This window comes from Pleurodeles waltl, chromosome 3_1 (assembly GCF_031143425.1).
Source record: "Pleurodeles waltl isolate 20211129_DDA chromosome 3_1, aPleWal1.hap1.20221129, whole genome shotgun sequence".
Lineage (NCBI taxonomy): Eukaryota > Metazoa > Chordata > Amphibia > Caudata > Salamandridae > Pleurodeles > Pleurodeles waltl.
Window position 1 is genome coordinate 1,319,682,776 of NC_090440.1, and position 16,959 is coordinate 1,319,699,734.

Below are 16,959 nucleotides of genomic sequence, written 5' to 3' on the forward strand. Positions count from 1 at the left end.
GAAAGTGATGAGAGTAAGGTAGGCGTGGTTAACAGCCTACATAGATACCAACACATCGGAAAAGCAGCACTCAATATGCTCGACCTAAAAAGGTTAGAACTGCTGTTAGAATAATTACTTATTCGGAAAACAGTTTATTGTTGTCAAATAGACATACTGACCTCTCAAGACGGGGGTAACAAACGTGGAAATCAAGCTTCCAGAGTTTATGGCTAAATAGAAAATGGAAAAGAACTTGCTTCTTTCATGGGCCTACAACAAAGCAAGAGATTGAAATGTTAATATCACGATAATAATTAGATGTTTTCAAATGACAAACAAGTAAGTGACAAAACACTTGTGAGCCAGCGAGGAGTGCTAATGTAAATCTTACGTGCTGTTCTTCAAATTGGTCCCCGCCAAAGGCTGCAACACAGGGTTTAATTCCTCCCGTTCCAAAGGCAATCAAAAGCAGCCCAGTCATGGAGAGAGCCCTGCAAATACAACAAAAATTATGCACGGCAGAATTTATCGTAATATATTAATGCATGTACCTTTATCTCTTTTATCCGGTGATTTTGCACTCTTTTTCAACTGAATCTCCGGACACTGTTCAAAACATCAGAATTTCAGTTGTGTATATAATCAGTATATTGCATGACACATAAATTCATTTCCTACACAGGGACCAAATCCTTGGTGTTTCAGGTGGTAGGGGTTGTGTTCCATTTTAAGATTTTGACGAAATCAACGGTGGCCCACCATTTTCAATGCACACCATCCGATAACTTAAATAGCTGGCTCACACCAAAACAGGCGATATATTGGTAAATAGCAACAAATTCCCTGTCTTGTTTCATGTTGAAACATGAGACCCGCCCAGCTGTAGCCAGGGCCGGACTGGAAACCCGATGCCTGCTACGGCCCTGGCTGTAGCTTTGAAATGTTAAGATATTGTGTGAAGATTTGAGAGACAACTGAGTACTTTTCTCAGCATAGACAGGAGTGGGGAATTATTAAAGGCTCAACAAGCTTAAATGTGATGTCAAGTCAAAGAAAACCTTGAAAAGTTTCGGTTAGTGAAACACGCGACAGCTGCTTTGTGGGAAAATAAACCGGATAAATAACTCTTATGACCAAAAACGTCATAATCATGCTGAAAAATGACTTGCTCTAAGGTATGGGGATATTAATTAATGACTTATCACTTTGAAATCCGACTAATTGCTTTCACGTGTATGCGATTTTTTCTCTATTTTATGAAATACATGATTATTTGAGTATGGGTGTTTGTTCCTAAGTCGATACCATACAATTATATTAATACTACATATAATAATTTAATGTCCGACACATACTGTAGGTGAACATATAGGGGTTTGGTGCTGAAAAGCAAGAGAATTATTCCCCAGGCACAGTAGGTCTTTTCTCAGAGTCCGTAAGTGCCATTTTAACATTTTCACGTTACATTTTTGGTAGACCTGATGTGCACAGGTTAGTCGTTCCCCAAGTTTTGTTGCTTTTTTCTAGAAGGTTTTTTTCTGGTTCTCGCAAGGGTCACTGTAAATACAGTGTGAATGTGCCAGTTCCATCCTTCTATCCACCTGGAAGAGGTGCTTGCCCATGTGCGCATCCTGGCACATGGATGGTTTGCTACATAGATACTGGTTCTGGCATCTCCTGATAAGGTGTCTTCAACGCGGGTATCTAAAGTAGTGACTGAGCCTGACAGCACAGCATAGGCGCGCTTGCCCCTATGTGGTGGCTGTAGCCTAAGTGTCCAGCCTGCCTGTGCAGGCTGTGTGTGCACCGGGCACACGTGCCCAGGAGGTGCAGAACACCCTTGCACTGCCCAAGAGAGCTGCTCTGCTCATAAGGTAACATGGAAGACATGAGTCCTATTTGGCCTGGCTGCAATAATGGATTGCAGAGGAGCAGCCTCATGATGTTTGGTATCATTGGACTCAGAGTGACGAAACCCCCACAATGGTAAAGGTGGTTTTATTTGTAATGCACTAGAAATGCCACTTCTAGGAAGTGGGCATTTCTAGATTCTAAAATGCTTTGTATGTTATAAATTCAACTTCATTCCAATGTACCAGGGAAAGAGCACGTCTGTGCATTCCACAAGAGATAGCTATAAAACTTGGGCATCCGGAACAACAGACCCCTGCCATTCGGGGTCAAGGCTAGATCAATTGGAGGGAGAGGTTTCTGACACTTGGCTTCTCGGAGCAAGAGCACAGCCCCACTAAAAATAAAGACCTTCATTCTACATCCTTGGGGCGGATGAGGAGAAAATTTAGAGGAGGCATATGTGGTTCAAAAAGAACCCTTTGAACCACCCCTAACTTCAAAGGCACACTTTAGTATAACTAAGGGGTACTATCCTTCAGCAAGGCAGAGTTGCATCTATGGCGATGCAGGCCCGGTGCTGCTGGACCACGTGGTGCATATTGCCAGATTATTCTGTTGTGCACAGGAGGATAACGGTCTGAGGCAGGGATCCGCACACCCTTCCTGTATTGTGGCCAGCCTGAGCTGACTGCTTGCTGCTGTGTCATAACCCGAGGTGTGCTCTCCAAGGGCAAGTTGGCTTCCCCTGATCTCTCCAGAGGTCTCAGGGACATCAAAGACCTCCTGCAGGGGATTTACATTGTCTACCAGTAACATCTGGAGAGTGGTGCCCTCTTCTGTGCCTACATTGTAAGCTGCACTCCACCGGGCAGCAGGGGTCTGAGCGTAAACAAAGTATTGTGTCTGGAGAAAGGAGTTACCTAGTGCGGAGCCTGCAAGTACTGCCTGCACTTTAGGTGAGTGGTCCTTCATCGTGAGGGCTACTGCATCCTGTGACATCTTGCGATGTGAGCGGGATTACCCATTGCGGGAGCCCGCTGTGGTTGAGTGAGTCTCATTTCTCTCATGTGATGCTCAACTGCATGTGCATTGAGTGCTGTTTCCCGTTCATAGGTGGTGAGCCTTGGAGGTGCAACCAGAGTTATGCGATACACTACCTCTTATGGTATGGCTGAACTTGCCTCAAAGTGTGTGACTGGGGAGTCTGGTATGACTAAAACATCACACACAGGACATTGTGCCTCATTTCAGGGAGGTACAGAAACGAAGTTCTTTGTGTGACTGAAGGATCTAGACAGACTCAAGTCCTTGTGCAATAGATGTCACATCGCATTCAGAGAGGTCCAGGATTTACATTCTTCGTGGGAGCATTCAGGATTGTCTGGTGCAGTTCAAGTCGTCAAAAACTATACTCGGGGTGTGGAATTCTTATAGCACTACACCCAGGACATATTTCTTTGGGGTCAAGAACAACAAGTTTTCAAGTTTATTTTGTGCTTGGGAAACGTAGGCCAAACTCCCTATAGCACAAACCCTTTGGCTGGCAAATTACAGTACTACAGTAAAGAGCAGGAAAAGGAATTGTCTGCAGTTGTGATAGTGTATCCACATGTTAATGCATTTCGCAATTGTAATTAAGATTCATTATTACAAAGCCTTCATTATGAGGGTGAGCGTTCTAAATAAATGTGGTACACTTGGACTGCACTGACAGTGGTTCCAGTAAAAAAAAAAACTTGTACACACATTTGCAAAGTATAAAATATGAGGCTACCTAGAATGCTCCTAGAATGTTCTATGAATAAATGCAGTTTTTTGCAGAATCTTGAATGCAAGATTGATGATTTTTTGCTTTCAAAATGTTCACAAAAAATGCAACTGAGGGAAAACGTTTTGCTAAACTACTGTGATATTTAGGTACCATTTTTTTGAAGTATCATTTAGCAAAATGTGATTATGGATGCAGAAATATTCATAATGGAATGTCAATGTAACCACTTTCAACAAGATTATGGGAAGCATGAATATAAACAAGCATTGGCAAAGCCAATAGGTCCAACATTGGTGGTCAGTCTATTTGTTTTGTCAATGCATGTCTGTTTTTACATGGCTTTTGTAATACTTTGTTTTGGTATCTGCTGGGCCCTCACCATTGTAACAAATACTAGCAAAAATATTTTTGGGTTGCAATAAGCACACACTGCCATAGTAGTTCTAATTAGGGGCCCAGTTCTTAAAGAAAGCCACAAAAGTGCACCCAGGGTATATGCCTTTGTGTTAGTGCAGATTTGTGTATTGCATGAATTTATAGAAGTAGATCAGGAAAATGTAGTCCTAGTAAATATTTGTGAAATGTATTTTAGCATGAACAAATATGCAGGTGTAGATTTGCTCATGCAAATTCTGTTGAGTGTTTACAAGTTCAACTTCCCTTTAACAACTTTTTTTCCAACCCTGGAAGAAGTTTTATTTCTAACCCTTGTCAGGAGTAAATTTCCAATGAGCTGGTGAAATCCCTTAAAACATGCAAGTTAATAGGTTTGCACTGACTAAAAAAGGCATTCCAACCTTGGAACTATTGCTTACCGGTACCTCCTGGCCAAGTATGAAATCTGTGGAAAGCTGGCAAAATAAAAAAAATTGCAAGTATTCAAGCCCTACTATAGTGCGACCCCTGGCATAGTCAGAGAGGCTATTATCAGAGCTCTAATATGAGGTTGCTGCTATAATTTGTTGCCACACTACATGCTCCAAAGGGACAAGTAGATTTTTTTACAGGACAGATAGATTTACGAAGCAACCTTTCCTATGGACAAGTATGTATTTTATCAAATTCCACACCCTTGCAGACTAGTGACTCCTCCTGATGAGCTACTACATTGGGAATTTCCTTTGGAGTGAATGGTTACCACCGGGAACACCTAAATCACCATGTAATCTTCCCAGAAATGCCATGGCATTACAAATAGCCCATCCAGTCAATGGCATACCTAAAAAAATACAGCCGATGACTAAAGTTGGCTAAACAAAAGCACATTGTTCTGTATTATCTACGTATGTATGTTTGTATGTAAATGTGTATTTTTATTGGCAACATGGACTCGTGAAAAAGGGTTCCAGATAATATACATCCATTGTGCGCACCTTAGCGAGCATAGAAGAGAGTATAGTAGATGGGAAAAAGAGAATCCAGACAGGTGACAATCAACCAAAAGAGATGTGATACCTTAGTACTCAAATTGCTGGAGCAATATTGTACTTGTCAGAATGGACTTTCTAACCTGTTTAGTCTAGACAACTAGCAAAGCAGTAGCGTCGGTGGTTTCTAAACTTTTATTATCTAAACATGGGAACATTTTCCTCGTTGTGTGGTCTGGTGTTTGGTTTTAGATGCCTACGTAATGTTGCGATCAAGTATTTCCAAGACAAAATTTCACAGTCAGTTGGTAACATTTCAATAGTTATCTAAAAAGCAGCTTAATTATTTGAAAAGGCAAAACATACACATGAGTATTGGCATCTCCCACAGAAGGTATGGATCCAACAGACTTGATCACGTGACCGAGGACGTAGACCAGGGAAAGATAGATGATGGTCCTGTGAAGGTAGGAAAGAAACCATATCAGTCATTAGAAGCAATACTTAATGTTGCACCCTGGACATTCTACACTTTCAAGAAACAGACTAGCATCCTAATGCGTATTTGAATGCTAAGTGTGGTACCCTCAATGATGGTTCCCAAAAAGAAGCACAATAGGTAGTTAATTTGGGGCTCATCAATTATTTAATGCTCCCCAGGTTCTACAGCATTGATCATCAATACATGTTTATGCTCTTTGCTCTGACATCCAAAATGTACATGACGTCATGAAACATTATAAAAATAGACTAGGCATTTAATTTAGAAGCACGTGTAGCAGAACTCCAGGTTTGCTCCTATGTACTATGACAGTATTTTTTAGTGCAATTCAATATTTGTCTGTGTTTTATTTTATTGTATTTTATTGTACTTGTGAAAGTTGGATGTGACTTAATAGGTTCCTAAAGATGTGTACGTGATATAAAAGAAGATATACAATAAATACAATATAACAAACTACATTTTCAAAGGTCATTAATACGTAGAGGTGAAGGAGTTGTTTTTTTACTAGAGCTGGATCTAATGTGGTGTGGTGAGAAGTGAGCAGTCTTTGGTCAGAATGAGCACAATGGGCCAGGTGAACTAAAGTTTGCATTGAATTATGGATAGTGTGTTTGCATACCATATGGAATGAGACCCACGTGTTTTTGCACTGTGCTTGGTATTCTAATCTGGCACTGTGCAAAAATGTCTTTTTATATGGATTCACAGAAATCCAGCCTCATAAACATAAATGAGGCAAGATTCGGTCTGTGAATCATGTAAATTGCTGCAAGGGACCTAGGGCCATATGTACAAACACATTTTCCCATAGACACAGAATAGATAAAACCCCTTGCTACATCTGGCCCCTACATCTCTGTTCACAGATGCAACGTGTCGCTAACTGGCAACTTCAAATGTATGTCTGTCAAAAGGTAGAATTGCATCGGTCATGGAACTCATTAACCTTTTTCGAGCAAGAAGGATGTGTCCTCTGTCAATGAGGAGTGCATAAGACAAGTACTGAAGGTGCCCGCAAAGGGCGGCAATATGTAAAGAGTGCACTGTCCCTGTCTCCACCATAGTGCAACTTCAACTAGGTGTGGCGGAAAGAAACAGAGACAGTGCACCCAATTACAGATAATGCACCGTGCACAGGACAGCCGCAAACTCATGGCTAGCCTAGGTGCATCGCATTAGTGAAAGGCAGCGTGACTGTTTGAAATAGGTGTTCAATCTTTCACAGTGCAGGTGGCACATAGCACGCAGCCAGCTTTGCAAAGGAGGACAGATATTCTTGCAGGTACAGTGAGTGACTGCATCTGCATGCAGGGGGATGTCTGGGAGGTTCATGGGCCACTTGCCCAATTTCAGATGTTACTCTTGTGGGGGCGAACTGATTGTGCACTACTTCTTTGTGGCACACCTTCTGTGCACCACTGATGGACTCTTTGACTCTGTGCCCACCAAATTGTTTTTTTTATTCACATGAGGTCTCCTGAACATGAGAAAACGTACGCTAAGAAAAGGGACGCTCAAGCAAAATGCCTTTGAGGTGCAAAAAGTGGGGGCACATGCCTGTTGCCCCCAGCACTTTAAGCAATACAGCCCCATGTACGTTGAGTCACACTTATGCAGAAGCAGCAAATACTGTGCACCTCTAAACAGTAAGGAATTTGTCATATTGAAACATCTTGAGGAGGAACTCAGCAAAATTTCAAGAGTTATCAGCATGATAACTTGTTAAATCAGAGCCTGAGTGTATCAACATGAGGCCACTGAACAAGGTGCCAGACAGACCCTAATGTGTGCACTGTATATGTTCTGATATAACAAACCAGTTGATGTCATTTATGCTACCAACCGGTGAACCTTTGCTGAGTCACTTTTCTGGAGCACTGCTGAAGCTCTGATTGAGCAAACTAATTGACAATGTAATCTATTGTAATTACATTTGTACACCTGACAAGGATCTGAATCACTTTAGTCCAGGAAGCACGCTGCTCCAGAACACAAGGCTAGTGGTTAGTCCACTGTAATTGACTATTATTGGCTATCGAATATTGTTGATTACTGGAATTCGTCGTGTGCACTCAAGCAAATCAAAAGCAAATCAAATCAAAGCAAGCATTTACTTCAGTTTCTTTGTAGTAGATTAGACTTTGTGGGTGAAGCAGATGGCTGGGGAGGTTAATAGATAAGCTGGAAGACCTTAGGTGTTGTTAGGTTGCAGAATTATCACTTGCAAAGAAGAGGTTTTGATCTTTGAAAAGAGTTGTGGGCAAATGGCAGAAATGCAATATTAGAGATTAAGGCAAAAATGCATTTTACTTTAAGTAGGTTGTTCTCAGAGGAGACATGCAGGGAACCGAAGGGAATGAGAGGCCATTTGAAAGAAAAACGGACAGGCAAAAATCAGAAGGATTAAGGAGAGGTCAGTTTTTATGCAGAATTTTACGAATATAGAGATGCTCTTTGCAATAGCAGCCAATCCGAGGATGCAAGTCTTTACAAAGAAACTGCATTATTTGCATGTGCAACAATGTGAAATTAGGACTTTTTGATAGGTACTAGAATCAAGCAAATAGCCTGTCTGCTGCTAGACTCCCACCAGACCACGGCTCTGCAAGGTCAGATGATCTGCTCAGTGGGTGTAATCTTAAAATAATTTCTGGGCACGTATCCAGGGAAATATTAAGGCCCAGATTTAAGAGGGCCTGGCACCATCTAATGACGCATTAGTGTCATCTTTTTTATGCTAATGTGGCATTAGATGGCCAAAAACGCCGCTCCAGATTTACAAAGTGGCACGGTGCTTGCCTTGTGCCACTTTGTAATCCCTTGCGCCACATTATACCTGTGCCAGGCATAATGTATGCAAGGGGGGACATTACGGTGTGAAAGGGGCAGAAAAAATGGCAACAATAAATCTAAGAGATTTCTTTGCGTCATTTTTTCCTGCATTTTTAAAGCCTGCTCAGAGCAGGTGTTAAAAGGAGGCTCCCACTGGTTTCAATAGGCCTCTGGGTGCTTTGCAGAATTTTTGGCACTAATCCTGCAAAGCGCCAGACTAGCATCAAAAATGTTGATGCTAGTTCCCTAACTACCACAATGGTGTGCCATATATTAAATACAGTGCACACATGATGGCATTAGGGGACGCTAAGGGTCTCATGAAAAGTGGCCCTGCACTTAGTTCATAAATCTGCCCCTAAGAGCCTAAGACTGTACTCAAATGAAGCAGAAGCCTCACGATCAGCACAATTCAAGAAAAAAATATGGGTAAATCATGCAAACATTGTAAAAAAGGTTCTACAAATACTGGAGCTGATGTCTTCTGATGTTCATGCTCAAGTTATTTCACAATATTAATTTGGATGTCTCTGGTTTGACAAGATGGAGAATGAGCACATTTCCCCCAGACAGCAGAAGTGTATTGACTGCTTTCCTTGGCCGGAGAGTGGCAATCAAGGAACTGAGGTGAGAAGAATGGTGACAGGGCTCAGTGTAGAAACTCGCTGAATACTTTGTCATCAAAGGCTTGCTGATTAGACTTCATGAAACACTGTGCTTTGTAGACAATGGGAGTGAGGAGCAGGGGCAATTCCTCTGTTAAGGTGGAGGAGTGTAGCCTGATGAAGCAGAAAATGAAGGTTTTGATTTATTAACGCTTAAACGTAGTGCTGAAATAATCATGTGTGACATTAACCGAATTAATTAAGATTGTACGGGGACAAAATGTGCCCTCAGAGTAGTTTGCCAGCATTTATATGCGTGCTTCATATAACGTGGTGTATTAGAATTGCACTAATCCGACATAATCATAAACGTGTGCTACGATTTGCTTATTTGAAATGCCTTAGCTTAGCATTACTTTAGCGGAGGCTTTGGCCTAGTTGCCTGGTCTCACGGTTTAAATGTTCGTATTTTTCCACTGTGCTATTAAACGTGTATTTCTGCTTGAAGCTGTACTTTTCCACAGAGACTGTTCACATGCTTATCTTAAAGTTGGTGCCAGCATGGCATATTTTTCTCCTTAATTCAAGGTCGGCTTGCAGGTGCGGACAATGGAGGCTCTGAGAGTAAGCTAATGGAGAAACAATGTTGCAACTTGCGTACCCATCTCCAAGGATAATGTATGCTTAAGTAAAAGCTTGAGAACTGTCGTTTTTGATTGGTCAATTTGAAGCTAACCTATGAACCCACCAATGGAGACCCTACTGGACTTGAACTGTTGTCTATAAAACCCAGGTGCACGAGAGGGAAGCTCTCTCTATCTTCGGACATCCCGCCATTTTGACTTCGTAGCTACTATGACCCATTTTGCTGCGACGCCATTTTGAGAGACTTTGATGCTTTCTCTAATCGAGAGAAAGAGACTTTAATGATTCTTGCCCTAGAGACTTTTAACTTTGATTTGCCCCTTTGCATGAAGTAGTAGCCTTACTTTGCCGCCGTGAGGCAATTGCCCCGTTCACCCCTGCCCCTTTGTCCCGTCCTATGCTGATCGAGAAACGATACCTGTGAGACGAAGACTTCATTGATTGCTGATTGGAAATTGGTAATTATGAAAGGAAATTGTAAAATTGCATTGTGTTTCTTTTAGGTAACCAACTGCTGATTTTGATAAGGACCCTAGATAGGAGTTTTCTAAATTGATGTTGCCAAATCGTTTTTGCATGAAGTCCCACATGCTGATGCTAATTTGAGGTTAGACGAGGATTCCATATGTCGCACGATGCAATTTGAGATCTTGTTATGCTGACTAAATGTACGCAATTAGCCCATTGCAGATTATCGTATTAGTGCTTTGCATTGCCACTATCGAATGCCTTGTGATTCAAATGCTACATAGATTACACTTGTTCCGACGCTATGGACAGCTATTAATGTTCATTTATGTTTATCATTTGGTGTTGAGACACATCTATATTGTGCTAGCTTTGTTAATATAGGGAAATAAATTCACTAACTTTGCAATAAACTGGTGTGGTTATTCCTGGCTGAAAGGTCAGGGTTCGCCGAAATGTATTCTGGATTAATTGTTATGTGTTATGTTGTTCAAGGTGTTGCTTATGTTCGTTATTGATTATCGATATAAAGTGAGTGATCGATTAATAGTACAGAGAGTTCCCACTTAGTCAAAAGATTCATCGACCTAAAGAGCATCCGAACGCAGGTAAATTGGTACCACGTTCCGCTCTATCAGTAGATGGTAGCAGAGGACGGTTACGTCTTTTGGGACCCTGTACCATTAGAGTACATGGTGTCGAACTAACGGTTACGCATTTTGAGGCCTCATTCGGGAAGTTGAATTAGATTTTTCTTGGATGAAAATAATTGACAAGATGATGATGGGCTAGGTCCACCGCGACTTTCCCGGGATCTCGAAGCTTGCGAATGAAGAGAAGGGAGATGTGGAAACAGCGTTGGCGGTACTAGTGATGGTATGAGTGAAGTTAGGGTTTTGCGCTTGCACAGCTTATTGCCGCAGAGTGTGTGAAAAGGTTGCGAGGGTTTTCTTTTAAGGATAGCGGAGGTGCGACTCCGAGTGTAGAACTAGAGAAGTCGTCGAACTTCATAGAGTTAGCGGAGGTGCGGCTCCGAGTGTGAGAGTAGGGAAGTCGTCGAACTTCATGTGCGTCTGGCGCTTTGTGCATAAAAAGGTCCACGTGGTTGTTGTTGTTGAGACGGGCCCTGCGAGGTCAAGAGACTCCGGAGTATGTTGATCCATGTTGTGGTTTGGACGGTTTAGTAGGTTGATCGGGCGTGGTCAACGAGTGGGTACGTGTGTTAGGGAGTGATAGGAACTTCGACTTCGGGCTTTGACAAGATTCTAAGTGCACTAGAACAGATCATTGACAAGTTGAGAGTAGGTCTGCGGGTCAGATTTGCTTGCGAATGTGGGGACTGAGAAAGACGGAATAGCGGCCGAGGCTGGTGAAAGAGATCGAATAGTGGCCGAGGTTAGTGAAAAGTCCCTAAGGTCCTGAAGCGATTACGTTACCCTTCCTGTAGTAAACCGACAGATCTGTTTTAGTTTTGGTAGCTCGCGATACATGCAAAAAGTTGTTACGAGAGGAGCTGAGTGAAGGAGGACTAGCCGCGAGGCTTTGTCAGCAGCAGTGCGTGTGAGTGTGACGTCACTAAGAGCCGCGCTGGGATAGGTTGGTTGGAGAGAAGGGTCGCGCACGGATTGGACGCAGTCCGTGGGACTCGATTGGAAGGGGAAAGGCAGGTGAAGAGTATTCCGGGAATTAAAGTCACCTATTGATTACAAATTTTGTGGAATAAAAGTGACCTATTGAGTATAAACTTTGTGAATTAAAAGATGAGAAAATGAAATTCCTTAAAGCATTCAGGAGCGCGATGAAGGGAGAGTCATACATTAAAGCGAGCGTAGGAGAGGAGACGCCACCCGAGGGTACACCAGCTTACATTGTAATGGAGGAAAAAGGGGTAGCTCCGTGTCTTTGGCTAAAGCAATGGCACAAGTGGACAGAGAAACATGGGAGCGTAGCATTCCCGATACATGGGACATTCAATATAAGGGTCCTAGAGAACTTGAGATTTACGATGTATGACATGAAGGTGCCTCCAAGGCCAGCACAGTTTGAGGCTCTAGCAATATGGGAACTCATGGCTAGACAGCAACAGAAAAACAAGTTTGAAACAAGGATGAGGAAGGTAGAAAAGACACTAGCGGATGCTAGGTGGGATAATGCGCAGAAGGTGTGGAGGTCAGATGTATTGCAGGGAATAAAATTGTTCCCCGCAATTACTAAGGATGGAGAGGAGACAGGTAAGAAAGCTACCTGTAAGACAGACAGGAAGTGTTCCAAGGACAGAGAGGACGATGAAAAGTTGAGAAGAGAAGAGGAGTTAGAGGATGAGGAGTTGATAATGCAATTGCTGAACGACCGTCCACCACCTTATGCAGAGAATGGACAAGGTCCAAGTACCAGTTCTGCCCCTCCGGCATCGGTACAGAACAGTGAAACGCAAAATCCAGGAGCACCATCGGGATCTAAGGACCCGAGCTTACTGCTCACCCCACAGATACCGCAGGTCAGGAGAATGTATCCAGATGTGCCCGTGTTGAAACCAGCAGAACATTATCAGCCGCAGATGCCAGGGTACTACAGCAGTGATAACAGTGGAGGAATGATTCTAGATCCAACCGTAAGGGGCGTACAGAATGGTTACAACCCAACAATGGCACAAGCTGAATCAACTCAGTTTATGATGCCTCAAAAGCAAATGCAGGGAGGAAATGTTCATGCTCAAATGACGGGGAGTCAGATGGGCATGCCGGCAATGATGGCCCATAATATGGGGATGAACATGCCTCAGAATATGGGAAATGGACAAAATCCAGATGCGATATCACTGCCCATTACTGTAGGTCCAGTGGTACCTTTGTATAGTCAGCCTAACTTAGGTATGAGCAGTCAGGGACCAATGCTGCAAAATGGGACAGAAAGAAGGTGCATAGAAAACATTCCAGGGATAACTCCGATAGCGGCTCAGCCAACTGGGTCTGGGTCCTTGATGGAGTTTAGTCCCGTATGTGCTCAATCAACACTGGTGAGGTCGAGCCCCCCATTGATAATACCATTAACATCGCACACTGAAAAGTTGCCGCAACCATCAACGGCAGTCGATGTGAATGCTACACTGATGGGGGTAAATGCGCAACAGCTGACACAATGGTTCAACAGTTTAAATTCCACACAAAGTTCAGACAGTGGGAAAGGAGACGATTACTTGAGCAGGATGAGGCTGAACATGGAAGCACAAGAATTGGTGGAAGGGAATATGGGTGTGAACAGGTTAGAATCCTACACGGAAGAGGAGTTGAGGTATCTATGTCCAAAGATCACAAAAGAAGTAAACAAGGTACATAAAAGTTTGCAAGAAGTAGCAGACAGGAACGGGATTGACATAGGCAAGACGAAACACTTGAGCAGGAGCTATAGGTTGGATTTTGGGACCACAGATTTTGAACACATGAGATCAGCAGGCATGAAGGCACACCTTAGAGAATTGTTGCAGAGTGCCCAAGTGTGGAGGTGTTTAGACAAGTGGGAAAGCAGATGGGTAAAGAGGAAGGATAAGAGGAGGGACAGTGTTACAGAGCATAATGAGAAAAGACCGCAGAGCAGCGAGACCGTAACCATGTTACCCATGAGGGAGACAGCAGGGGGAAAATTAGTACATGTACCATGGCACAGGAGCGATATTCAGTCTTTTACGAATGATTTTCCCAAACTGAGGGAGAAGCCGATTGAATGGTATCAGCAGACTGATAGGTTTGTGAAGCTTGCAAAATGTCTCTGGGAAGACCTGAACACTCTATTCGAGATTGTGGTTCCGGCAGATTTGTGGGAGGATTGCAAAAGAGCTGTAGGTTGGCCGACAAGTGAACCAGAGAGAGACAGAGAGACAGGTGCACCATCACCTATGGTGATGTGTCTGTACTATAAGGTGATTGAACATTTGAAGACGAAAGTTGCCGCGAAAAATGTGGATTGGCAGAAAATTGATAGAACTGCCCAAGAGGCTAAGGAATCGATTCATAGTTACTATGAAAGGTTGTTGAAGGCGTTCAAGAATTACAGTGGCACAGAAGCAATTGAGGCGAAAGATATGCTTCATTTTGTGTTCAGATTTGTGGAAGGGCTGAAACCAGAGATAAGTCAGATGATAAAATCGCATTTGATATGCTGGCAGTTGAAACCGATTGATGAAGTCTTGACTTATGCGAAATACTGTAGCGACGAAATTGAGGTGAAACAGAAAAAGCTGAAAGAGAAGGTGATGATGATGCAGCTTAAGGCGGCTCAGACAGGCTTGCAAGGTCTGCAAGGACTGCAAGGGTTGCCAGGGATGCAAGGGTTCCAACAGCAGGTACCGCAACAGCAGCCGCAGTTGCAGGGAAGCATGGTGTTTCAGCAACAGCAGCCGCAGTTGCAGGGAAACATGGCGTTTCAACCACAGGCCAGAGGCAGAGGCAGAGGAGGTTTTGTGAATAATGGTCCAGATTTGAACACTGTTGTGACGGGTGTGCAGGCAATGAAAAAGGTGATGCCGTGTCACGCGTGCGGAAACGTAGGTCATTGGAAACGCGAGTGCCCAATGGTGGTGCAGGAAGGCGCAGGTGCAGGTGTAGGTGTTGGTCAGCAAAACAATGATGCCAATGCATTTCAGACAATGAGAGGACCAAAAATGAGGGGTCCAAACCCAAATTTTCAGACCATAAACCAATTGCAGGGATTACAACCTATGCAGCCGCAGCAGATGCAGATGCCCCGTGTGCAGATGACGCAAATGCAGCCGATGCAACAGCAGTTACCTATGGTACATAATCAGCAAATGCAAATACCTTTGGCACCAATGAGTCAGCAGCGAATGATGGTTCCTCCACAGGTAACGGGTCAGGTAATGAGCACAAACGGCACAGTACAACAGTTCCCATTACACAGTGAGAGTGGAATAAACAATGTATGGGAGAGTGAAAGCTCAGAAGAGGAAGGAGATTGTGTGCTTGCGGCATCCCTAGAAGTTGATCAAAAGGGTCCGTACGTAGAAGGAAGAGTAATGGGTCATCGTGTTTCATTCTTGGTTGACACGGGAGCCACACGTTCAACTGTTAAGAGCAGTGAAGTACCAAATTTGCCACTCTCAGGGAGGACAGTTCAAGTGGTGGGAGTAGCAAACAGGCATCTGACGAACCCAATAACAGATCCGATACCAGTCAACATTGGTAACTATCAAGGGGTACATCAGTTTGTGGTATGTGACTCAAGCCCGATAGCACTGTTAGGAAGAGACCTATTGTGTAAATTGGGTTGCTCGATCATGTGTTCAAACGAAGGAATAACAATAGAGACGAGCAATGATGGGGAAGACGAGGACAGTGTAGAGGGGGATGAGATAGAAACAGTCGACGAAGAGTATCCTCTGATTTGTCTTTTACCGATGATAACTGAAGAAGATATCCCAGCAGAATTACGGGAAACAGTCGGAAAGGAAGTGTGGGACATGACAGGGAAAGAGGTGGGATTGATGAAAGGAGTTGAACCAGTAAAAGTGATGGTAAAGCCCAATGCGATCTTTCCCCAGACCCCACAATACCACATGCCACAAGATACCCTCATGAAAGTTGCCCAACTTATTGACGAATTTGTGAAGCAGGGAGTACTGAAAGAAGTATTAAGCAGCCCATGTAATTCACCGATAATGGGACTAATAAAGCCAAGTGGGAAAGTCCGACTTGTACAGGATTTGAGGAAAATAAATGACATCATAATCAAGTGCTGCCCTGTCGTACCGAATCCGGCTGTGATAATGTTTCAGATCCCTTGCGAAGCTGAGTGGTTCTCAGTCATCGATTTGTCACAAGCATTCTTTTCTGTGCCTCTTCATGAGGATAGCCAATTCCTCTTTTGTTTCAAATTCCTAGACAGAGTATACAGTTGGTGTCGAATTCCTCAAGGGTTCTCTGAGTCACCGTCGATATTCAATCAGGTTCTAAAGAAAGACTTGGAAGAGTTAGAGTTGCCATTCGAGTCAACCTTAGTACAGTACATTGATGACTTACTGGTTGCATCAAAGACAGAAAGTGGCTGCACAGCCGATACCATTGCTCTGTTGAACCACTTGGGAGGGAATGGACACAAGGTGTCTCCTTCCAAACTGCAGTTCTGTCAGAAGAAAGTGAAATACTTGGGTCACCAGATAGAGAAAGGGTCACGGAAAATAATGAAGGAAAGAATTACAAGTGTACTTCAAATGAGTCCACCAAAGACAAGGAAGGAGGTGAGGAAGTTTTTGGGAATGGTGGGATACTGTCGCCAGTGGATTCCCAACTTCTCGTCTCTAGCAAAGCCTTTACTGAAATTGACCCAGAAGGATGCCTTGGATCAGATCGAATTGAAAGGGGATGAGATGGATGCTTTTGTTGAATTAAAGGAATGCATGTGCAGGGCTCCAGCTTTGGGTATGCCTGATTACACAAAGCCTTTCACATTGTTTTGCCATGAACGTGATGCATGTTCTTTGTCTGTCTTGACTCAAGCCCATGGTGGCGTAAACAGACCAGTAGCGTATTTTTCAGCTACTTTGGATCCGGTTGCAGCAGCACTCCCAGGGTGTTTGCGCGCTGTAGCAGCAGTTGGTATCAGCCTCACTCAGAGTGAAGGAATAGTGATGGGACACCCAGTAACAGTCATGGTCCCTCACTCAGTTGAGATACTTTTGACCCGATCCCGAACGCAGCACATGACTGGAGCAAGACTCACAAGGTATGAAACGACTATTCTGGGCTCACCGAATGTGCAGCTGAAAAGGTGCACTACGTTGAATCCAGCTACCTTGCTTCCTGGAGAAAATGCTGAAATTGAGAACGCTGAAGACGTCGAGCATGACTGCCTTCAGGTGACTGAATTTTGCACAAAACCCCGACCGGATATCAAGGATACAAAACTTGATGAAAATGA

The 16,959-nt window shown here is 43.5% G+C and overlaps 1 protein-coding gene across 1 annotated transcript in view; it reads right to left on the reverse strand.

Moving 5' to 3' along the window:
* Nucleotides 1-16,959, reverse strand: part of SLC15A2 (solute carrier family 15 member 2) — a 429,960-nt gene that overhangs the window by 283,339 nt on the left and 129,662 nt on the right. The window contains exons 5-7 of the mRNA XM_069224674.1: nt 5,341-5,433; nt 374-473; nt 162-252 (exon numbers count right to left, since the gene is read on the reverse strand). Coding sequence (XP_069080775.1) covers nt 162-252; nt 374-473; nt 5,341-5,433 — 284 coding nt within the window. The remainder of the gene's footprint in view (nt 1-161; nt 253-373; nt 474-5,340; nt 5,434-16,959) is intronic.